The sequence below is a fragment of the Glandiceps talaboti genome, chromosome 11 (genome assembly GCF_964340395.1).
Source record: "Glandiceps talaboti chromosome 11, keGlaTala1.1, whole genome shotgun sequence".
NCBI classification, from domain to species: Eukaryota; Metazoa; Hemichordata; class Enteropneusta; family Spengelidae; genus Glandiceps; species Glandiceps talaboti.
In genome coordinates, this window is record NC_135559.1 from 16,879,683 (window position 1) to 16,907,064 (window position 27,382).

The 27,382-nt window shown below is 31.9% G+C and overlaps 1 protein-coding gene across 1 annotated transcript in view; it reads left to right on the forward strand.

The window, feature by feature from the left end:
• The first annotated feature begins 1,017 nt into the window (after positions 1-1,017).
• LOC144442084 (uncharacterized) overlaps positions 1,018-27,382 on the forward strand; it is a 51,939-nt gene continuing 25,574 nt past the window's right edge. Inside the window, exons 1-2 of the mRNA XM_078131354.1 lie at positions 1,018-1,077; positions 1,206-1,386. Coding sequence (XP_077987480.1) covers positions 1,281-1,386 — 106 coding nt within the window. The 5' untranslated portion in view covers positions 1,018-1,077; positions 1,206-1,280. The remainder of the gene's footprint in view (positions 1,078-1,205; positions 1,387-27,382) is intronic.

A 27,382-nucleotide genomic window follows, 5' to 3' on the forward strand; every position in this document is an offset into this window, starting at 1 on the left:
TTTAACTTGCCTTTTGCATAAAAAGTAACCGACGCGATTGAGCTACAAACGTGATAAAACTCTACTAAAAATCTTAAATTTCACGGCCTTAAAATGAGAAAGAAAAAGGTTATGTTTTTGTATTGTTGTACAATTATGTAAGACTCACACAACTAACACCGAATTCAAGCTTGATGTGGGCATAAATGTGTTTATGGGTTGTCTGAAATAGTCTTACCTGACTAAATTTACAAATGTAATTGGACTCTGCCAACAAAATGAGATCAGAATTATAAGTTTGTCAACATACTTCATTTTTGGACCATAACAGACTGAATGGATAAAGAATTATTGAAATATGTTCAAATTCTAAACTGACATTGCAATATACTAAATAAACACAAATTCATAACTAAGTACAATACATCAGAAATATGGATGGAATTATTAGATTGTAGTTATTTTAAGGGATTATTTATATATTTGTCAATGTTACTACAATTGTGTTGTTGTCATAATTGTCACCGCTATGATTTTCATAGAATCGATCAACAAGCCATATTTGCCTATCTTTAGCACTAAGTCAACTTTTAAAGACATAACTACACATTTTTATACGACTTCTTCACACTGTCAAACTCTGCGCATGCGTTCAACTAGAACTTTACCACATATAAGATGAGTAGTAAAAACAGCTCAAGTCCCTCACCTGAAAGTAGACTTTGTAATTATTAACTCAAATCATAAATAGGATGGCGACATTTTAGCACCACACTTTGATAGACACAGGATTATATGGTGATAGTCACCATAGTAACACAGTATGCTTCGAGACTTGAGAATAATCAAGAGTTTATTTACAACTACTTAAATAAGTTAATGTACTCCTTATTTACTCCAGAAGGTCACGTGATTAAAAATCTGAGACCAGTGATCGGACTTTGATAGGTGATTCTGTGAAGAGATAAAGAGAAAAGTTGAATAATTATCACGATTTCATCGTTTGAGTCGCCCTTCACAGGGCTTATAGCAAGTAGCTCACAAAACAGTAAACAATATGCCGAGTGACTCATTGTATGGACTTTGTTGCATCTACAGGTAAGCATGTATTCTTTGATTAATAAATCCACTTTTACAAAGATGATTTACTTATAAAGAATTTAATCAGATAAAACACTTTTAAATTAAATTTATTGAGATGAACTCGCACTTCACATTCTCGGCAGATCTACAGAGGCATCGTCTTTACCAAATATCTTGTAGTGGTTCTGTTATAGAAGAGTGTCAATAGCCAGAGTACCATGGCTTACGGTGGAGAAGACGACATTTCATGGGACGATTCCGATAGAGAAGACGACACGCCGTGGGAGGATGCCATAGACAAGATAAATAAAGAGTTAACAAACGGTAAGGTTAAATTAAGGTAAGGCAAGTTGTAAAGTTTTGTGTTTATTTTCATGTGTTCGAATAAATAGCATACATGTGTACTGTACATTTTTAATAACCATTTTGGTGTTCAAAGACGCAATAAAAAAGATCCCGTGCTAAAATGAAGAGAAACTAAAAAATATTGAAAAGACTACAAAACTTAAAACATTGCTGTTCATGATGAAGGAGATTAATTCCAACTTTTAAACACGGGGTCCCGCATCCAAAATGGCTGGTCGATTATTGTAAGTCACTGGGTTGAACTTCCGTGATAGGGTCACTGACCAAATATAATGACACTGTATGGGATAACAAAAGTGTACCAAGACAAAGTTCTACCCTACCTAACATTGCATTTTAAAATCAATCAATATGCATGAAAACTGACGTTTAAGCTTTCGGTTTAACACCGGTTCAAAGCTGTTTACGACTCGACCGGCAGAGAACCGACAGTGGCAACCGTTGTTTGTACTTCGGTGAACCGCTCGGCTTATCCGCTTCATAATCATAGTCCGACGTGTAAGGCGTGGCTTAAAATCCTTTGAACCAGCCAAACTTATACGGGAGGGTGACGTCATCGCCTGCGTTCGGTCGAAAACATGTGCCACTTTAACAATATAATAGCTGGTATTTATCAAACTTGACTACTTTCAACACTATTAGGCAAGTAACAGTACACAGACAAACATATCCGTATCAGCCGATTTCATGACATACTGGGTCGACAGTGAAATCAAACACAATGGGATATGATATATGCCTATTTTAATACACTTTCACAAACAGCTACAAAATGCTCGTCAGTATAAATTCCATATGGATTTTGTGCGTTTATAACTTTTGATGGTGACATACGATCGGGATCTTGGGGATTGTCTTAGCAAATGATATGCATGTTCACAATTTACTATGGTTGAAACCTGGCAGAACGCACGTATGTCTGTGTTTGGTCGCCTGAAGTGTGAAAGACTTCCTGTGTCAATCTTAATCACATGTTAAATGGATAGGGGGAGGGGGGGCTCTTCGTCGACTACTGTCGAATCCACGAAATGCACGGGAAGTACATGTAGAACTTTTCATACAGGAACATTATAACATGAAATACTAGTAGTATCCATCTTCGCTAGACAACTGCTTTCTTCAGGGGAGATACAATGTGTCAGTTTTGTAAACTTAACGTCGTGATATTTACAGTAAAAAGCCAACGGACAAAAAGAAGGAGAAAGTTATATGGTAAACGCCGTCTGAATTTTGAGAACTTAATGGGAGAATTAGATAGAACAATACCACAATTTACACATGAGCTTCTTATATACAGTAATGCGTCAGTATATTCAAATTTGTGTGTCTTCAGCCAGTATTGAACATTAGGGACCGGTCAGTTTCTTCAGCGGGGGGGGGGGGCGCGCGGTGGAATTGTAGGGGGTCACCCTGGTTTTGAAATTGACAGTGGGGTGGGGTCATGCTGTTTTGAAATTGTGGATCATTGTGTTTTGGATTGTGATGGAAGAAAATAATCCTTTTCTACAATGGCATATAGCCTTGTCTGAAATGTGGTACATGGAAATATTTGTTCCTGTCCCTGTTTCTTACATGAATTCTTTAATATTACTTATTAGTTCAAACACAATACATATATATGTATTACCTCGCTACCACACCAGTTACAGAACATGTCATGTAAATGCTTGGCTGTTTCACAATCAATGTTTCATTTATATTGCACTTTGGGGCAACAGTGAACTTGAAGTTGAAGGTTTCGTAATGGTAATCTTCATCGATAGTTTACAAAAGAAGGGATCAATACACTTTCTATTTTGGACACTACATGTTATTGACACTACAAATCACCACATCACATCACATCAGATTCCAGTTTCTATTATACATCAGGTATGACCACCTAAATTTTCCTCTAACATACCGGTGACTTTACTATACATGCAACATTAATAACCCTATACAATGTACCAATGTTACGAGCCCATTTTAATGTGACATGGGAAACTCATTTAAAAGTTACATTTACGTTAGCTTTACGAAGCTTGGAAATATTACCTCAAAGGCTATGAATAACTTAAACTTTGCCTTAATAGAAGCAAAACATTCCAGATCTGCCAGGGGGAAACCCCAAGGACTCCCTCACCCCCAGAGGTCACTCATGCATTCAACCAACAATCAGAAGTACCAACAACCTTTTTACTGTCATAATGGTATTCAACTTTTCTTAAATAATTTCACCCTATTCTAATTTGAGATGATATTATCTTTTAAAGATGTGAAATGTTTGCCAAGATAGTCTAAAATTGCCTTAAACTCCAAATCTTCCTACCACTGATACTACCATTAGATGTCCTGACCTTTACTATAATGATGCCATTGAACTTTTCAAGAACATATTTCAACCCTATGTAAGTTATAAAGAATAGTTTCTGATACTTGATGGTGCTGTTTTGTAAAGCATGGATAAAGTTATTGCTTGAACGGGTCTGAATAACCTAAATATTAGCTTTGAGAGTGAAAATCCTTCAGGGCTTCTAGAGGGAGACCCCTTGGACCCCCACATGAGGTGGACATATCCCAGTCTCTAGGTCTTCCCCTACCTGTTACTTTAAAGGTGCTATCAAAGTATATTTCAAAAGTATTTCAACCCTATGTAGTTGCTTTTTACATGTTGGTGTTGTCTTGTAAAGCTTGAAAATTATTGTCTGAAAGGGTCTTTTCAGAGTAAAAAACAACTAGAATTAAGTGATAGGGAGGTCAGTCTGTTTTTGGTTTTACAGATGGGGGGGGGGGGTTCAGTGACTTTTTGTTGGCCCGATTTAAGAATCACCCCCGGCTGGAGAAACTGATCTGTTCCTAAAGTTACAAATCAAGAATAAAGGCCAAGTCTTCATGCTTTTTATCGGCAGGAATTTACAAGAAAAGTTATAAAATTAAATTGATTTTTAGCACAACTGAACCTACATTAGCACAACTGAACTACAATGTAGGTTCAGTAGTGCTATAGGCATTGAGTCGTGTCTGTCCGTCCGTCCGTCTGTCTGTCTGTCTGTCTGTCTGTCTGTCTGTCTGTCTGTCTGTCTGTCTGTCTGTCTGTCTGTCTGTCTGTCTGTGTCTGTATATGTGTGTGGACGACTTAACCTCAAAAACTGCCAACCCGATTGCCTTGGTATTTGGTGGGGACATTACTTGTGGGGTCTAGTTGAGAAATTGTTCAAACGAAAATGATCGCATCACAGGTGTGTGATTTGGGTCAAAAAATGTGATCTTTGGTAAAACAAACTTAAACTCAGAAACTACTGCGCAGATTGGTGCGAAATTTGGTGGGAATATTCTTAAGGGGTGTATAGTAAGATTTGTTTATGACATGATCATTCCAATGCAAATTAGGGCTAAAAATGTGTCTTTTTGTTAATGACAAAACTATTAGCAGATTGGGCTGAAATTTAACAGGGATGAATCTGTGGGGGTATATATAAAGAAATACTAAGCATATAATGATCTCATCAGTAATATGCAAATCAGGTGTAAAAATGTGAAGTTTGGTCAAAAATTAATATCTCAAAAAGTACTTGGTGAGAGCTATTCTGCAGATCTTGACATAATTGGCCCTAGCAACCATGACCACCAACGCCTTAGCAACAACTAAATGGTAGTACATTTTGGTCAAATAACAACATCATCTGGTTGGCAAGTGAGTAAGCATTCAAACAATGTATGCAAATATCCCTAGCAACCATGGCCACGCCCATAGCAACAGCCAAACGGTCGTGTGTTTCACAAAGATAACAGGGATTAATAGACAATTGAATAAACATTAAAGAAATGTATATCAATTTGCCTAGCAACAAGACCACGCCCATAGCAACAGCCAAATAATCACGTATATTGCAAAGATAGCGAATTGAAAGACAAATAAAAATACATTCAAAAAATGTATGCAAATGTGCCTAGCAACAAGACCACGCCCATAACAACAGCCAAATGATCACATATATTGCGAAGATAAGGAGGATTAACAGACAAATGAATAAACATTTAAAAATGTATGCAAATATGCCTAGCAAGAACACGCCCATAGCAACTGCCAAATGATCACCTGTATTGCAAAGATAATATCAGGAATTCATACACAAGTGAACAAAAACATTCAAAAATGTATGCAAATATATCCAACAATATGACCACAACAGCAACAGCCAAATGATCGCGTATATCACAAAGATAGCAACATTCATATGGGTGGATAGGAAACTGGATAGTCATTCAGCTAATGAACACCTAGTGTTAGTATGGACTAGCATATGGATAAACATTGTTAAAAACTGTACAGTTGTGCTACAACGCCATTGGTGGTATTTTTATCAATAAAATGACTGACAACATGTAGACGTATCGATAGCAAAACTATATTGAATTCGACGTCCATTTACGGCGATGTTTATCTTTCTGACGACAGTATTTGTATTCGTGTTTGGAATAAAATCACTGAAATCACCCATTGCAACAAAACAAACAACACAAAATGATGGAAATAAAGATACATGTAAATACAGACTCTACACTACGGCACCTTTCAAAGGAGTTACTATTTCCTTGTTTTTGTGTTTGTTTGTTGTTCAAACCTGCGCTCTAGTGCAGCGTTCACATTGAGTTGAAAGTCATGTCAAATCTCAGTTTTGTGAAGTCTTGCGGGAAATGGCGGATCAAAAAACTGACATCAACTTAAAAAGACAACATAAAATTGTTCTTCCAATTTGCAATGGATGCACATCTGATGGGAAGAAACCAATAACACAGAGAACATATGGAAAACATAAGTATCTGAACTAGACACTCATATATGAAAATAAATAAATAAAAAATCTAACTACCTTCCACATATTCTAAAATTGAGCGTAATCGGAACCATACAATTGTTTCGGCCTAAACCAAGGTGGAAAGCTTGATTGTATTTTTATGCAAGGCCAAATCATGTGGGAACCAAGTGCGACAATACCTTACGTACAGAATATACACCCAAGTTACAGAGGCATTCTTGTCAACACAGACTTTGTTTCATTGGTGAATGTAGTTTACTTTAACTGTTTATTTCCTTGTTTCGATCAAAGATGATAAAGATGTCACATATAGTAAGACATGCGATGAGCACCCAATGTACTGCAAGTAACAACGTTTGCTAAAGATGCCAATGCAATTTTCATATAATTAAACTTGTACGAACCATGCACACTGGTACTCGAAAATAGATCGAGGAACGGCAACTTCATAAAAATATAAACGACAATACGACGAAAATGAAGATTAACGTGAGTGGAGGGTCTACGCTATAACTAAGTATGATAACAAAATCGCCGATAAATACGGGATATTGTGTAAATCATCCCTCGTCTCGTATCGAAATTAGACAAGATCATAAGGTAGAAGACGTCTCTTCAGTTTTCAAGACAACGAAATCGCAGATAAATATCGGAGAAATATCCAACATTTTTATGGGGGGGGGGTCACCCTGTTTTTGTTAAGTATTTCATGTCTAGGAGCGTTGAGCACGCGCAGGTCGACGCTCACTTTGCCAATTTCGGGACCTTACGTAGAAAAAACGCCTGTTTCCGTTGACATAAAGCCAGAGAAATAAAATCACAATAAAAGCACCCCTTTTCACATGTATTTGTCTGTACGTGGATGTACCGGTTGTTTCGGCTTTAGGTACCCTGTCAGTATAATTACTCCAAGAGGTACCATACCACAAGTCAGATTTCCCCCGACTCTGAACTCATAGGGACTAACACGACTAAAGTGGGAAGTGGTGACAATCATACTTCGTATTCGATGTGTCACGGTAATCACTTAGAAATGGAGATTTTCTGTTTAGTTTACCCTCTCGGTGAAGTTTGCGCATAGCCATACATATTTGCACACAAGTAGTATATAAAATAGGAGTTCTGGATCAGTTTAACGACATACCCCATTTTTCACCTGTTATTAGGTAAATTAAGTCTTATATTTGTATTAAATCAATTTTTTTATATATATAATTTTAACCTGTTATAAGGTAAATTAAGCCTTATATCTATAGTAAAATTGACATATCTGTTTTAAACTTGTTTTAAGGTAAATTAAGCCTTATATCTGTACTAAAATCAATTCATTTTATTCAATGAAGCGACATACCCCATTTTTCACTTGTTATAAGGCAAAATAAGCATTAGTAGTCGATCATATTTGTCTGATTTATCTTGTCTGTTTTAAACTTGTTATAGTTATAATATAGTTATAAGGTAGGTAAATTAAGTATTAGTAATCGATCATATTTATCTATCTCAGTGTTAGTCTAATTATATTTCCAATTATTTATATACTGTTACAGATTGTGTACAACTCATATATCACCTTGTGTCACCTTATGTCATCTTGTGTCACCTTATATGTATGTCGTATTATCAATTAAACAGATAAAAACACAGAGTATATACACACAATAAATTCAAAATGTCAAATGAACAAAGACAAAATTCAATCACTTTCAAAGATGACACAATTGAATCAAGTCCACTTTCTCTGATTGATCCTGCTATTGCTAATCCTGTAGAGAATGGTGAGGATTTATTACTAGATATTGTAGATGAAAAAACAAGGATCCAAGAGGTTCCTACAATTAAATGGAGAGAAGTTCCAACAGAAAAATCATTTTTGATTACTCGATATCAGGAGGTCCATTCTTGTTACAGTCCTGGATTATGGATTTGTCTGAATAATCCAATAACTCATAACGAACTTTATTATACTTATGCTCCTAGTAGAATGATAAATGAGATTCTTACAAATCAAAATCTCCCATTAATAGTTGTTTCACATGGATTTAAAAGATCTATGAGAAATCCAAAGAATTTGTATCATAGTTATACTTTAATGGATTTTGATGTAGTAAATCAAAAATTAATGGAAAAAAGAAGTTAAATAACAGTTAAACAAGTATTAAATCATAATTTAAGTATCATTCAAAAACCTGATAATTTTTTTTTTAGTTGATTTAACTTTATTTATAGTAAACTATATGTAGTATACTATGTCATATATATAACAGTTACTAACGTTACTTACAGTTACTAACGTTTACCTAAATCAACATGACCATATGCTAGTGTGTTATGATGATCAAGAACATAATGTTTATCATTGAAGCAACTTAGAGAAGTCTTATTGATTTTGTAATTACCGATCTGATGATTTATCGATCGTATAGTATTCATAGAATGTTTCATTTGTAAATTTTCAAAAAGTACAGTCTTATATTCCTCATGAGTAATATTCTTTTTAATAACTATTTTTTTCATTCCTTTTGCTTTTCGAGTTGATGAAGTTTCTGTGATATAAGAATACATTTTACTTCTAAGTCCAATAAATTCAGTGATTGGTAAACCGACACATTCATCTTTCATTTTACCGATTATCTTTTTATTATAATCAAAATAGTATGGACTCTCAGATGAGTAATCACTATTATCGAACAGGTCTTTATCTTGATAGAAATCTTTATAGGGATCATTAGTTTTAATTTCATACATTAATGAATCAGTATCTGTGAATAACAACTTTGCTAATGAACCATATTTTTCTTTGATATATTTGTAATGAAAGTCATACATTAAAGTTTTAGACAAATCAAGAATACTCATCCCAACATATAAAGGTTGATTTAAAGTTAATCTTTCCTTTTTATTTTCAACAGCAACCAATCTTTTAGTTATAATTTTTTGTATAACAAAAGTTGGTTTAGATACTAATTTTTTGATTTGTTTTTCTGATGTACATAATTTTATATTACGATGTTTACGTACATTCATCATAGTTCATCCAAATACAGAGTTATTCAAAGGCATTTTTAGCGTTTTTTTCTTTTTTCCGTGTTAAATAAGATGTATTGTGTCATCCACTTTGATTGGTTAAACTCAATAGCTCTGTGGATTTTAGTGACTTTTAAACCAAGTGATAAATATTGTTGTAAGTTTTGGAAATGAAGTACGTAATTCCTTTTTGGTTTCAAAGTTGTAGTTAATTTCTCTAAATTTCCACATTTAATATTAAATAAGTCACGTATCTTTTTGTTATTTGGGGATAACATGTCTTCAGTAATACATAATCTCTCAGGTGCTAAAGGATAATCATTGTGGAGATCATGCAACTCACTAGGATATTCAAGATCAACTTCAAGGATTAATCCATGGTCACTTTCATTGGTATAATTACTTAAAAAGTCTAAGTCTTTACAGTATTTACAGTCTTTACAGTCAAGTGAATCTACATCAACCCATTTAAATCCATCCGTTGGTAAAGATTGAACCATTGCCCAACCATAGAGATTATTTGCATCTAAATACTTGATATATTTTGATTCCTGAGTAGGATCATAATCTTTCATGTATGGATTGTTTGCCTTTGCATGACCAGTGGATATATAAGAGATACCACCATGAAGACCTTTTTCAATAAAGAGATGCATATCTATATCTGTTAATAATTCGAGATTAATTTTAGTCATTTTTAAACACGCATCCCAAGATAATCCTGGAGCACTGAAGTAATGACAGGGATCAAGATTATAATATAGATTGCATGTCTTTCGGAAATTTTCAAATACATCTGTTAATAATAATACATCAGTTTTAAGATATAGATCATGATAATCACCCATCGTTTGCAATATTAAAATACTTCCATATATCTTGCACATGTATATAATCTTCATCAGTTATACCAGTCTCATTTAGAATAGAATAGAATGTTTCCTTTAGTGGAAGATTAACATCCTTAAATTTTTCAGTGGAATCCATATGATCATAGGGATACACACCCTTTTTCGTTAATAATTTTAAACTGTCTGGAAATTCCTGTTTTGTATATTTGAAATCACACGTGTTATTGACGAGTTTTTCTAATGAAGCATTCAAGAAATTTAAACTATCTATGAAGACTAAATGAGTACCAACCATTATAGACATTAATTTTTCCATAGAATGTGGGATAATATTAATCTTTTCCTCAAAATTTTGAAGGGTTTGAACAATGAAATGACTGTCATATCCTTTTAAATTGTGGAATACAACTGGTATTTTCTTTGTTACTTGAAAATTAATATTACAGGATTCATGCGCTGAACCACGGTATTTACCAGTAATATGGCAATGATCACGAACTCGTATATCATCATCTTCATATAATTCTTCACAAATATGACATTGTGTTGCTTTTTGGAAATAATTTTCATCATTTTTACTCATACACAAAGGTTTATTAAAGTGTTGTTGTTTAATATTATTACAATAATCAACTTCTGATAACATCATTTCCATAAATTTATTAGATGCATCTGGTCCTCTATAAATAACACTTTCTTTACTGAATGTATCATCATAACAACAAACTAGTTTATATCCAAAACTACATACTTCATGTTTTTGATAATGTTGTGTGAATACCGTATTATTGTTAGTAGTATTCACTTTTTCAGTTATAGATTCGAAATCTGCGTAAATAACAAATGGTGCATTTAATTGTTTTGGGTAATTTTTAAATGATAACCATTTATATTCCTCAGTTGGCATTCGTATAGCTTGCGTCTTATTTATTTCAAAACAAATAGGAATATGTTTATTTAAAATTTCTGTAGTTGTAAAGTGCTGTAAACAATATCTACAGAAGTGCTTTCTTCCATTATAATTTGTTATACCATACATGAACCGATTAAAGTCTTTAATCCAAACATAATGTTTTTGATTATCACCATGAGTTAATAGTAGTAAATCAAGATGATCTTCACAGAGATGATCTTCACAGAGATGATTTTCACGTTTGTTTACTAACATAAATTGGATATGCTTGTTGTTTTTGGTTATAACCAAATACGGAAATAGATATATTATTTTGGTTTTCAATTTTAGGAATTTGTTTTATTGTTACTGGGAATGTTATTCCTTTATAATTTACATCATCAATATGTTTACTATATCTAGATGGTCTATTTTTATTAATTTCAATTCGAAATTTAGATGCCAAATGACACCATCTAAAACATTAATTATCATTATTTTGTATGTTAATGAGGCCTTTCTTTGGATTTTGTAGTTCTTTTGGTAATTTGATATATGAGTTACCTTGTAAAGGCTCGTATCATGCAATATTTACATAAAAATTGAGAAGTGTTTTTATTTGCCATCCAGAACCTTCACGTAACCATTTAGCGATGTGTTCAATAATTTTTTCAAAACTTACATTAATTTGTTCATCTATTTGATCAGTATTTGTAATTACTAATGGACTACTATTAAAATAACCATCATTTGTTATCTCTGTCGCCATATTGTTAACACTTGTATCATATTTAACAAATTTTATTTTTAAGGTCAATATTGCTTTTATTCCACCTTGATCTAAATTTTGTTTTAAGATTTGTTTAATTAACAATTTATTTTCAATTAATTGTGTATGAGGTTCATTCTCAGTAATATCAATTTCATATGACTTCACATATCCATTAAAAGCTCTCTTGATATTTAGGTGGCATTAGAGCACCACCAACATGACGATAGCCTTTATTAATAAGAGTTTGATATGTATCATTACCTATTTTAACCATACGTTTAGTAATAGGATTAATGATATATTGTTCTGTTAATGATCGAGGAAGATTATCAGGTACTGACCAATCTAAAATATTCTTAGGTAAAGGTTGTAGATCGCCATTCCGTATAAGCTTATTGTATACACGTCCACCAACTGTTATCAATCGCTTAGTGCGTGGGTTCAAAATCTTTATCATAATGTATAATGAAAAAAGATTGAATATTCATATATAATATTCATTCACAATCACAAAAATATCTCTTAGGTTGTTTAACGCAAGGTATACTTCTATTAAAATGTATCTTTAAATGACACTCGTATTTATATGCAAATTTACATTTATTACATACAAATTCAGGAAAAACATGTTCGCATGTTATACATTCATCAGGATATTCACATTTACTAGTCTCACAGGAGTGTTTTATATTTATATGTTTGATAAAATTATGTTTATGTCTAAAACGTTTATTACATTTATCACATTTAAATTCTGGTGCTGACCTACCACAAGTAGGACAATTCTCTTGTATAGTAATATATCGTTTTATATTAGAATCCATTTATATCCATGTATATACTCTATGTTTTTATCTGTTTAATTGAGCTGACCTGAACTTATAACCTAGACATGCCTGTGGCTGCCTGTGGGTAGTCATCAGGTTGTAAACAAGTTGTAAACAAGTTGTAACATCTGTTAACAGTCAATTGACCTTGGTAACCTTGGTGACCTTAGTAACAACCTTGAAAATCTTTAGGTAAACTTAATAACGTTAGTACCTTTAGGTAAGCTCGAGTTGAAATGAAATTGGCCAACCATTAAAATCTATTGGTTCATTATTTTGATTAGTTATCCAAATTCGAAGATTAGTTATATTCATTTTCTTGATGGGTACTGGAATATTAGCAGGAAATGAATAAGTGACAGGTTCTTCTATTTCACCATTATTTTCCTGTATCATTAAAATTTGTAAATAATTAGACCTTTTCCCATTGATGTAATTAGTAGGTGTATCTATAATATCACAGTAGACTACGTATTCAGTCACAGGAAGAAAATCTGCTTTATTTGGACTATTACCTGATGAATTATATTCTTTCTCTTCAAACCAAGTATTTTCGCAAAATGCATAGGTTTTGAAAAGTCTATTTTAACATTATTATCGAGTACCATTTGTGTTTTTCCTGTTGGTAAAATTCTCTTAAAATTAATTAATTTTGATCTACCAATCGCTAGTGATAATGTTTCTACATTGTAATTACCTGGTTCTGTTTTTTTAACTGACGTTTTAAGGTTAGTGATAAAGGCAATTTCATTGTTTTCTTTCGTAATATTATACCAGGAATTATATAGTTTACACTCCAACAATCGTATCTGTGAATAACCAGTCAACGTTTCTGTAAAACTGATAGTAATATCATTAGATTTTTCATTTATATATAACTTCATTATTTTTTAATAGTATAGTGTAGTATAGTATATATTATATATACAAAATACAAAAATAATAAATAATATATAATAAATAATATAGTATATACTATACTATAATATGCCATCACCATCAAATTTTGGACTAGGAATGATAACACCTCAAGGACTTGCACTTAATGATCTCAAAGATCTTAACGTGTCGAATTTATCTGGACGACATAATAATAAAGATTTTATTCTAAGATGGAAAAATGAACCTAAATCATTTAATTAAGAACCAGTGCCAGTTCAATCACACGAGCATACTAATAATTTAGCAGATTTAAATGATGTAGATGAAACAATAGAAGAATATAGAGTATCAAAATATCATATACCATTTGGTTTTGCGTATAGCAATAGAGATGCTAAGTTCTATACTTTTGATTTACCACGAGACTTTGTTGAATTGATCGAAAAACCATTAACTATTGATCATGGTTTAACTGATCGAGTTCCTTATGTGTTGATTTATAATGATAATACTAAGACATTTAATTTAACTGATATCAGACACTATTTACAGGAACCAGATCCTAGACTAGACCTGTTGAATCCAAAACTGCATTTAAAATTGGATTCTATAAGAACAATAGTGACAGCAAACAATACTTTTCATAAAATTATTAATTCAGGGGAATGGTATTGTAGTTATGACATTGACGAAGGAACTATTAACTTATTTTATGATGCACAGTTTAATGTACTTGGTTTGAAACCTATTGATGTGGCTAAATTACTGATGCGATGACGGATAATATAAATAAAGTAACCAGTGGTACCATTTTTATTAAATGTATTAAATTAAATACTGAGGATGAATATGATACTCTTTTAGATGGATTTGCAATAAAGTGTGACCGACATACATTATTAAATATTGAAATTCATATTGAGTTCGAGAATATTAATGTTACTTTTACAGAAAATAAAGTGTCATCTAAATTAGCAGAAGCATTAAAAGAAAATGAAGTGTTATATGCATTAACACAAAGGTTAAAGTTTCTAGATATCAAAACAATAACTTTGAAACGTATGATTCTTATTGATTTTAAAGTATTTTTAAATTAGTATTTAATATAGATTAATTATATAAAATAAATAAATAAATAAATAAATAAATAAATAAATAAATATACAAAATGAATAAATCTCTCAACTTATCTCTCAAAGATCTTAGGGATTTTAAATCTATGAAAACAATACCAGGTGTTAAATATCAGATAGAATATGAAAATAATATGTTTATATTAAAACCAATTCCACCTAAAGAGCCTTAAAAACTGGAGTTAGAGAGAATTGCAATAATTGAATTTGTTCGTAAAAAAATTGTTAAGGTAACAGTAAAAGAATTTTCTCATACAATAAACACGGATAAAGTAATATTTGATAGTGGTAGTGCCGATTATTTTATTCAACCAGGTACTTACCATATTCAACATTTTTTAGACTCTGGTCATATTCTCCCTCAGTTGAAGTTTAAAGAAAAAAATGAGAGAGCAATAGTTATTTTTTTTATATAAAATTCGATGATGAAAAAAAAATATCTCATTTAACATACATTATAAACAAACAAATTTTACCAACATCTATGTCTCGGTTATTTCGTACTGAAAAAAAATATAATTAGTATTAATTTTACAGTCTTCGATCGCAGTTATACAAAAATAACTTATCGTTCCACTTTGATTATCAAACCTTATAAAAATAATATTTTAAAATATATAGTATAATTATAGTAAGACCACAAAATGATTGACCAAGTTACCGCAAATATTAAAACGATACAAGACCTACTCGATTATCTTACATGAGTATGTAGTGCGTATAGACGTTCTTACAAATTATTAAGTCGTGTTAATAAAGGAATACTTATTACTAGTGGAATTATTTCAGGTGTTGGTGCATTAGCTGCAGTACCTGTAATTCCAGTTTTTATCAGTTTATTAGCTGCAGTTCCAATAGTTGTTACAGTTGTCAACCAAAACTTAAAATTATCAGATAAAGTATCACGATTAAAAGTACAATATAAGAATTTCAAAGAATTACTAACATATACGCAAGCAAATATTTACTCTGAAACACCTCAGGAATTTATTCAGGAAGTATTCATGAAGTCTCTTGAAATGCAAAAAGCTGCCAATTATACTCCACCATTAGAACGTTATTTAAAGTATTATAAACTGAATGGTTATTCAGATATTGAAAAATCAGAAATAGTCAAATAAATAAATAAATAAATAAATAAATAAATAAATAATAGAATTTACTAATAATGTTTACTAATATAATATACTATACTATGGATCAGTATTTGAGAGACTTGTATTATAATTCTGATTTAGCATACAGCGGCATAACAAAATTGTGGCGTAAAATCGAAGAAGATAAGAAACAAAAAAAAATTTTAATATAGTAACTTTATTAAATATATTAAATATAAGGAATTGAAACAATGGCTGGAAGAACAAGAAGTTTACACTATGCACAAACCAGCGATTAAAAAGTTCCCTTACCGCAAAGTAATTGTTTCTGGTATTGATGACCAGTGGCAAGCTGACATTGTAAAGATGAATAATGATCAGGGATATCGTTACATCCTAACTGTTATCGATGTGTTATCGAAGTATGCTTGGGCAATACCACTCAAGTCAAAACGTGGTATTGAAATGGCTGATTCCTTTGAGTTAATTTTTAAAGACCGTGAACCGAGTAAAATACAGTTTGATGAAGGCCGAGAATTTTATAATAAGCATGTTAAAGATCTCTTTGAAAATCGTGAAATTGAGTGGTTTAGTACACGATCTGATAAAAAAGTATCAGTTATTGAGCGTTTTAACAGGACACTTAAATCACGTATGTATAAATATTTTACTGATAAACAGACTAGAAAATGGGTAGACGTACTAGATCGATTAGTGGATGGTTATAACAATACCTATCACAATTCAATCCACATGACTCCGAAGGAAGCATCATTACCAAAGAATGAAAATATTGTTTGGTATAATTTGTATGGTGCTTATCTCACTGTTGAATATGGGACTCTTAAGTTTAATATTGGTGATACTGTGAGAATATCCAAATACAAGAACGTGTTTACCAAAGGATATCTACCAAACTACACACGTGAACTTTTCAAAATCAAACAAATTATCTTTGGTCCTGTTATTGTTTACACTCTGGAAGATTTATCAGGTGAAGACATTGAAGGCACATTTTATGAGCAAGAATTATCAATTGATATGACTAAGGAATATAAAATAGAACGGGTATTACATAAGAAAAAAATCAAAGGGCATGAATACGCATTGGTAAAATGGTAAGGATATGACAATAAATTCAATTCTTGGGAACCGATTGAAAATATTAAAAAAATTTAAAATATTAAAAATATTAAAAATATTAAAAAATAGTATAATTTAATGTATAGTACAGTACAACATGTTTGGAGAACATAACATCACAAAATTTTTAAACAAGTACAAAGAAGTCCTTGGTTTTAATGTAGAGCTAGAATGGGACAAATTCAGAAGGAAAAATATGCACGTATTAATTGTAAATACAGGGGTAAAATTGAAAGACTCACCACTATATCAGATTATTTTATCCTTTTGTAAAGAAGTCGAAAAAAAGAATTTTTTTAAACGTTTTGAATTCGTACATTTATTTCCTGACTCAGAGGACACCAAGAAGTTAAATATTTGAATGAATACTGGGTTCTTAAATTAACACAAGATACTAGGAACAGACGTATATTTCAAGATAATTATGGAAATTTATTAGTATGTTTTATATAGTTTTTTATATAGTTTTTATATAGGACTTAAAAAAATGTGGTCATTAGGATTACCATATTCAAAGTTAATGAAGATGAAGACAAAAACAAAGTCAAAGAAACAGCCGCCTTCAGAATCATTGGAGTCACCACAGTCATCACAAAACCATTTACTTTAGCACAAAATGTTAACTATGCACTACATCAACCATTTGATAAACAGTTACCTATGGATTGTTGTCACTTACAAAACATACTAGTCAACATGGTTGTTTATGTAAGTGAAACTGATCGATTCAATATAAAATTGAGAGATATATTCAAAAACTATATAATAATTCATTTTAATGGAAAAAGTGCCAACAAATGGTTGAAAGGTCCAAATATGGGTTACTGGGATCAACAATTGAATTTTGCTGTTTGGTTAGCTACGACTGGATGTGGTGTTAGTATTCACGATCATCTGTATAATGATGAGATCCCTAAACAGATTCAATCATTTTTTAGATTTCACGTGTACTTTACGATACGTCGTATATTAAATGAACTTTCTTGCCCACTACCTGATGATCCCGACACTTTTAATAAAGTCGATAATTTATATAATATACCATCTTATCATAAAATATGTGATGAATTCGGATTAGATTATAATACAGATTTCAGATTCACGTATGACACATCAGGAAACAATGGTATAGGGGTTGGATATGAGTGGTATAAAAAACCATATATAAAAGATATCCAATATAAATATCAAGATACAATGGTTGAAAACCCTTGGGCTCCAGACGAGGCTCGCAGAAGTTGGCATTGGTATAAATTTCAAAATGCTGATTATAAACCATATAATTATTTTGTTTTACAAAACAGTTCAGGCTTAAAGCAAGCAGGTTTAGGAAGATTGAATCGATCGATTGAAGCTTATGTTTATTGTGTGTTAGGAAGTCAAGCAGACACGCGAGTAAGTATAGCAAACTCTGGTGGTGCTGGTCAAGAAACAAGACAAAAAATGATTTCATTACTTGAGGATGAGACGAGAGGCATTAATGAGGATAATAGTATACCACGTTATCAAAATGTAATTAATGCAACAAGGGTAAAGTTAGATCTAGCCATTTCTCCTTCTTTATGGTTAATCCCGAGTAAAATGATTATAAATTTGAATACGAATGTGGCGGGTTATAACAATTTCTTGCAACAGGCGACAGAAGATATGAAGTTTGGTTATAACAATATAAATAATGACGTAAAAAAATCAGCATTAAAAGAAATGGAAGGTAATAATGATCCAGTACAACGACTAGCAGATAAAGTAGATGTAGCAGATGTAGATGTAGCAGATGTAGCAGTAACACAGACAGAGCATCGTGAGCATGACGTTGTTCATGAATATTCAACGATGGAAATAATAGTTGGGATAATATTTTTAAGTTACTTATTTATATAATGTAAGTTGGCTGACTATGATCCTTTCTATATTAATGTAGATGAAAATATAAATGAAAATATAAATGAAAATGTAGATGAAAATGTAGATGAAAATATAGAAATGACAGACTACGAACAAGATTCATTGGATTTTGAATTAATGGAGCAAGAAACATCATTCATAGAATCTGTTGGTCCAGTAGATGCAGCAGATAAATATACTAAATTGACTGAATTAAAAACTAAAGTATTATTTGAAACTATTGATGCAGTTATTGAAAAAAGTGACGTACCAATTAATCGAATTGAATTACAATTAAATACATATGCAAAAGATGGAGAGTTGTATGATAACATAAAAAATCAACGTATTACAAATAAAGGAAAACTTTTAGCTTATAGTACAATAAAAAAAAGAATTGGTACTGCAGCTGCTAATAGACCTTTCTTAGACACTGCAGTTGACACTGCTGCTATCAGTCCTTTAAATTTAGATGAACTTGAACAAGAACCTGAATATCTAACACCACCGGTCGTTTAAGGGACTATCAGGCCTACCTCAGAAGAGATACTGAAGGTAATAAAGATGAAATCAGTAAGGTTGAAAAGATAATTGAAAAATGGAATGAGCTCAATCCTGAATATACAATCATGCGTAAAGAAATTGATACAGCAGTCAAGAGTTTAGAAGAGTTGTATGATAGAAAAAAAGAATTGGAAAACAGACAAAAAATTGAAGAATTAACGCAAAATGAAAAAAAAGAATTAGGTAGAATTGAGATTCATATCTTAAAATATAATAAAGAAACTGGTATTTTACACAATAAGTTAGCTGAGACATCTGCTTTGAAAGAAGTACTCAAAGACCCAAATCTTAGTATTAAAGATAAACTGGTAATTCTTTTCAAACGTAATGGAGTTACTATCGTTTCATTGGCAACAGCACTCGGTTTAGTTATAACTACTATAGCTATTGCATTAGGTATAAAATCACCACCTATTAGTAGCAGTAGTGGTAGCAGTAGTGGTAGTGGTCCAGTCAAAGCAGTTATTAAACGTGTTGCGGATGTATTAAAATGGTTAGGTAATAAAGCAGCAATGGCACTACCAGGTATTATTGGCTCTATCGTGTCATTTGTTTTAAAAACAGCTGGGCAAGTTGTAGGATTTATAGGTGAGCATGTATGGCTGTTGGCAACTGCAATAGCAGTATACCTTTATGAACGGATTTTAACTAAACAAATAAATAAATAAATAAATAAATAAATAAATAAATAAAATGAAAAATAAAAATGAAAAATAAATAATGAAAAAAAAAATAAAAAAATAAAAAAAAAAATGAAAAAAAAAATTAGTAATTTATTATTTCATTTATTTTTTTGTATTTTAGTATAATATAATATAGAAAAAAATGCCTTACAATAGAGAACTTCAAGGTGATTACTCAAAATTGAACGCACTCGGTAGTAAAGGAGAGAAAACTCATCACGTTGTAACGTATAATCCAAATCGTGCAAAACCTGGTGAAGTTTTATATATCAGATGTCCAAAATTAGAAGACACTGTTGTTCTAACAGGTAAATTCAATCTTGTTTTTGATCTTAAACTCGAAGGTCATAATAAGAACTTCGTTGTCCAAAACCTGTCTGCTAACCTCATCAGTCAACTAGTTTTAAAATTCGAAGGGGAAATCTTAATGGATTTAACAAACTACAACTTAGTACAAACGTATAAAGATCTGTATTCAGATAGAACAAATAAAACGCTGTATGGAATTCAGTTAGAAAATCTCCGAAAATTGAGAAGTGATAATGTTGATGGAGTTGGTGGTGTGGATTATTTAGGAGAGGCTGCACTTCATAAGGCATATGGTAAAAAATATGCGATCGATCTCGCGAAATTGCATCCTATAATGAATGGTCATGGAGCTGTATATCCTTCGAGTTTAGGAAGTCATATCGAATGGGAGATTACTCTTGCTTTTGTTAATAAAATCCTAGTAAGTGAAGACACAGATGGTTGGGATTATACTTTAACAAACATCCAACTTGAATATGAAACGATAAGAGATCCAAAGTTAGCTATGGAAATTAAGGGTTACTATAACAGTGGTAAAAGTTGTCTTTATGAACATATTCAACATTGCAGAACAATTAACTTCTCTGGTACGAATACAATTATTAATGAGAACATTAATATACCACGTAGAATTAATTCTGTTGCAGTAACAATAGAAGGTATTGCAAATAAAGTGTATGCACAGGGATTATCTCCTAGAAAATTTTGGGAAGAAACCAGTCGTTATTTCATGTCATCTGAGTTCTGTTGCTACACTGGTAAAGGAATTGATAAATTAGAACAAGTAAGTGAGGCAACCTTTCTGTTAAATAAATATTGTCTGTTTATTGATTTAAGAAGTTTTAAGGATAATAGATATCATGGTAGTGGTCTGAAAGTTATGAATACAAAAGATGGGGTTCAACTGGAAATTCAACGAGAATCCACAGACCCACAAGAACAAATACCTGCAAATATTTTCATTATAAGTGATGCTATGCTTAAAATTCAAGAATCTAAATTAAAATCTATTATATATTGATACTATTAATACTATTAGTATATGAAAATGATCTGGCTTGACCCTCTTTTCAATATGCTTATTAGTGCACCGACATGTTCGGGTAAAACAGAGTTCATTATGGAACTATTACAAACATATTATAAAAACGTATTCGATTACATAATCATAATCTGTCCGACGTTCATAAACAATAAAGCTTACGATAAAAAATGTATTTACAAAGACTCAGACATTATTATAATGATTCCGAACATAGAAAAAATAAATGAAAGTATTGAACTCGTGTATGAGTGTTATAAAAATACAAAAAGTCTAATCATACTAGATGACTGCGCTTTCACGAAGGATGTTAAATCTCGTAATTAATATAATATTAGCGTATGGGTACTTACGCAACAATTTACAAGTATCGCTAAGATTTCGAGAAAACATCGGTATGCTTATTCTATATTACACACCGAGTAAAAATGATGTGAAAGAGATAATTGAAAACTATGGGATGGAATTAAATAAGGAAGAAATTAATGAATTTATAAAAAAATTAAAATATACCCCTTATAGTAAATTAGTATTTCGTTTAAGACAACCTTATAGTATAGATCTGGTATAATGTTAATCAATGATATTTGTTGTCTCTTATGGTTATTTATTTTACAAAATTAAATATAAAATAACATTATTATATAGTTACTATAATAAAATGGAACAGACATATACTATATACACAATACACAATGACAGACTATACTAAACTAATCATGAATGGTCTATATGATGGTGCAGTTTTATCTGCTTTAAACAATAACTAATAGTTTTATACTTGACAAGACGATAAAGATGGCACCAGACAGTCCTAAAATAAGAATTTCATTCAAAAAGTTTGCTTCTCTTGCAATAGCTGTGAGTGGAGCAGTATTAGAGAAAGATATGTTGGAACAAAGAAATATGTTACCAGTTGATCCTTATAAGGGATAATAAAAAGAATATTAAAAAGAATATATAATTTAATAATTATAATATAATATATACTATACATAATGGGTGCAGCAATTGCGATGTTGGTTGGTGGAGTTGTTTTAAATGCAACTGCCTTTGTTGGAGCTAGTTATATAGGTAAGGCAGCTACAGGTGATATGAAAGAAGAACATGAAAAAGAATTAAAGAGACATGATTTAGCTTTGGAGTATTTCAATAAAGATCGAGAAGTATGGTTGGAACATAGACAAAAAGTATTAGATTTTATAGTGAAACAAAAAAATTTAGATGCGAGACAAAATCTGGTTCTGACTGATCAAAACTTAAATTTGTATCTTGAATTTCATCCAGAGAGTACACAGAGTACACAAAGTAGTGTTGACAGTCTTGACAGTCTTAAGAATGAACCTGAATTTAGTGACTATTATCAACCTTCTAACAACATGAAGACATACCAATATATTTATTTAGCTGGTGGTGGAATATTATTAGCTTATTTAACAAAAAAATATATTTAAATAAACTAATAAACTAATAAACTAATAAACTAATAAACTAACTATATAATGGAATGTCATTGTGATTTAATGAACAAAAAAATAAACAAAATTAACTGGTATAACATCATACATTGTAACATATGTAGAAAATTCAATATACCTCGTAATGATATTTGTAAAAACATTTGTGGTAACATCTATGGAAAGTTTCACTGTTTTGACTGCTGTATGTAATTCATTAAACAAACCTTTAGTTGAATCTTTAGATGAATCTTTAGATAAATCTTTAGATGAATCTTTAGATGAAAACTTTGAACATGATCAAAGAAAACAAAACAGTCGAAGCATCTATAACCCTAAAAACCACATTAAACAAGTTTTTAAAAAATATAATCTAAATTATTATCTTTTAAGAATTGTTACTATAATATTTTCATCAATTAATGAAGTTTATATAGATCCAACATGATATCGATCACTCGACTTCAGTGTAATTATAAAAGCAATTCTATTATACTTAGGAAAATATCAGGAAGCTGCACTAATACCAGAGTTGAAAATGGAAGCATTTTCACAGAATGAAATTTTTAAACGATTTTGGGATAAATGGAATGCAGAATATCCAGAGATAGTGAGATTTAGTTGGTGGCGTTTACGATGGCGTCAAATCTTTTTAAAACTGAAGTTAAATAAACCAAAAAAAAAAATAAAAATAAGAGACTATCAAGTTTTTTGAATAATCCTTAATGATCCTGAATAATCCTGAATAATCCTTAAATCATGATTTAATTATTGTTTAACTGTTATTTAACTGTTGTTTAACTTCTTTTTTCCAATTATTTATATATAATTAGACTATACTGAGATAGATAAATATGATCGATTACTAATACTTAATTTACCTACCTTATAACTGTATATTATAACTATAACAAGTTTAAAACAGACAAGATAAATCAGACAAATATGATCGACTACTAATGCTTATTTTGCCTTATAACAAGTGAAAAATGGGGTATGTCGCTTCATTGAATAAAATGAATTGATTTTAGTACAGATATAAGGCTTAATTTACCTTAAAACAAGTTTAAAACAGATATGTCAATTTTACTATAGATATAAGGCTTAATTTACCTTATAACAGGTTAAAATTATATATATAAAAAAATTGATTTAATACAAATATAAGACTTAATTTACCTTATAACAAGTTTAAAACAGACATGTCAATTTTACTATAGATATAAGGCTTAATTTACCTTATAACAAGTTAAAATTATATATATAAAAAAATTGATTTAATACAAATATAAGACTTAATTTACCTTATAACAGGTGAAAAATGGGGTATGTCGTTAAACTGATCCAGAACTCCTATTTTATATACTACTCACACACAAACACACGTTTTAGGGCAACCACATATTCTAAAAAATTGAACTATCGTATACCAGGTTTATCGGGTTTTTGTTATCACTTGTAGATATTTATGGCCGTCAGGTATATACCTTTCTATATATAGGATTGTCGTAATGTACGCACTACCCATCCGTACAATGATTGTCTATATTGGTAACATGATGATATCGTTTCCTCGACCCTGTATACTGCAATATGTAAACAGTTATAGGCAGCTCTGAAAAATACGTTTTGTTAAAATCACACCAATATCATTTACGTTTCGACATGTATGCTTACACACAGACAAGTAAGAAGGTAGATTGGTAACAAGTCTTCTCCCATTGTTCGATCATAGCCTCGGGTAAACATTACTCTATTGTCATGGAAATAACTTTCCAATGTGTGAGTCTGCCCAATATATAGTCTCGCATAAATCAACAAACCACACGATACTATGCTATATTTCGATGGGAAAGTTTGCTATCCTACTGACAGAATCATCAAATGTAATAGATGACTTGCAATATCGGCACTTGAACTCTCATGCGAACTTGAAGCCAACTCAGATCAAATATGGTTGACATGTAAACACATACCATCTCATGTTGTCGACCGACACTATATACATAAGTATGTGTTTGGCACGGTGCAGGTAATTTTCCAGGTCACAGTAGACACACCACTGTTGCAACAAAATTTAGTGTTGTGTCTTTTTACATTGATTGGGACAGGGGTACATGCATGTCGGCCCTCGATATCAGTGTGCGATTATAGTAGTATTGTGCCGGATCGGAGCGCGGCAACGACTTAAGTTTAGATAAAACATAGGGAAAAAAGGTGCAAGCGTGTAACAAATTCCATATTTCTGCATTTATAAATCAAATATGTTCATTATATATTCGTAATTTTAACCGTCCCAAACAAGCAAGTTTTACAAGGCAATAACTCAGCTAAATACCAAAGGCAAGGATCGAGCTGTTAATCCCCAGATTAACACCTCGAACAATAACCATTACCAATCTGTTACCAATCTGAAACCACAGACAAGTAAGAAGGCTTCTTACTTGTCCGTGGTGGTTTACAGAACATAGCATATAACAGCTTAGCAAACAATGTTTACGCAAGAATGATTGGCAGTTTGTATGTTGGCATAACATCGAGGCTTACTTTGCGAAGTCAGCCTACGAGCAGTGGTTTTTCGTCCAAATGACAACTTTATTGCAAGAAAAAACTTTCGTGATAGAAATACGATTAAACATATATTCATAGTTTCGTTCATTGCAAATTGGGAAGTGAAATCTCGACAAGTAAAATGCAGATTGGTTTTGATATCGGACTGACACCTATGATATTAATCTTTTGGATGCAAATTAGACAATGCCACTGCCAGTATTGTACAATAGACACGACTCTTCCCCATGTTGTCAGCCCCTTCAATAACACAATCTTACGTTACAGACAGTTTAGCTCTTAACTGAAGTATAACACTTCAACATTTCTATAAATAGAACGCTGAACCATGTATTAGGCATTATTGATGGATCGACGTACACGTCATGTAACATTGTAAGTGTTAAGATTATGAATAAGTTTCTGCCGGTCACACCTGAGGAAATTTAAGCCGGCTTAATTGACGATAGTCCAGACTGGCCATATTACGTACTCAATGTACTTCATTACTAATCCCAGTCTAGCTCAGTTCCCAAGATCTCACAGATTTTTGTGCTACTCCTGCAGTGTTCATATAAACATCATGATGTCCTGGCATCCCAACGTGATTTTAGTTTAACAGACTGGGGGAGAAGTCATTCTACAAACATGAGAAAGGTCTAAGACGTTTGGTGACGACAGCCTGTCAATTTGTGATGGATTACTTGAGCATGCGCAATTCGTTCTTCACTAACCATTGGGATTCAAACACATTTGAAACCTTTCATTGGGAACTGCATGAGCTAGACGATAGTAATGTACATCTTGGAGTAGTTATACTGTACGTAATATGGCCAGTCTGGACCTAGACTATAATTAAATCGACGGCAAACGAAGCTGAGCCGACGCCATTACGTTATAGCTTATAAAAGCTTAAATGTTTGTTTTCATGCAGTGAAGGTAACATCTAGAAATATGCAGTAACATGAAATAATAGTACAAAAACGATCTACTAACAAAAGTAATACATTATTGTTTACCTTTGATGATACAGTGGCGAAGTTTACAGTTTGTTGCTATGTAATAGTGTAGCCACTGTATGGTTTTCAGCAGGTCCTAAAATGATTTGAAGTAAATAAATGAACAATTATAGGAAATGATTAAACATATGATAGACTTGAAAACTTAGTCTTACTAGTTCTATGTAAGTTAAAATGTGTGGTATTAGCCATACTAATGTTGTATAAACATTTCAATTTCCAACACAATTAGTGTCAGAAAGTTGTGTCTAAGGCCAAAAAAAAAAAGAATAATGTTTCTGGTCAGTTTGTCAAAATGGTGCAACGACGGTGATTCTCAACAAACCGGTAACTGAATCTACAATTTATTTATGAACGTTACTATTCTTTTCATTTAGTAATTTAGAGCAAGTGTGTATGGGGGCAGACGTCATTTGCTTGTTCAAGATTTGCTCTGCAATTGTCTTCACTGAAGTAGGGAGGGCTATTCCCGGGGGCTATTTTTGTGTTTCCCCACGGATCTGCAGACTGCATGGGCTGGACAAACGTGTACACACACAAACAAGATCGACGCAAGTGCCAGCGCGCTGACCATAAACAATTCTTATTTTGGCCTAAAGCTTTCATCCTTTCACTAAGGACTTCATCAGCAGACTGAAGTAATTACTATGCCCTAAAACAAAGTTGTTAATTACCAGTTTGAGCATAGACTCTACATGAAATGGTTGAGAACTCACACCACTCACACCACTCACTCACTCACTCACTCACTCACTCACTTTACTTACATGTAATAATTAATGTTAAAACATGGTCCCAAGTATGTGTTATTATTGGAATCGTGTCCTCAGCTACATTGGGGAGATGGTTGTAGCTGTGTGTTTGTGTACTATAGGGGGGTCTAGACACAGAGGTTGGGCGATGTATCATTTTTGGGTCATCATTTTTCATGCAAATTGTTCGGGGAGGGTCACTTTTTGTGCAATTATATTTTTGATGACAAATATTCAAGTGACAGAGGAGGGGTGTCTGCAATTTTGTCCA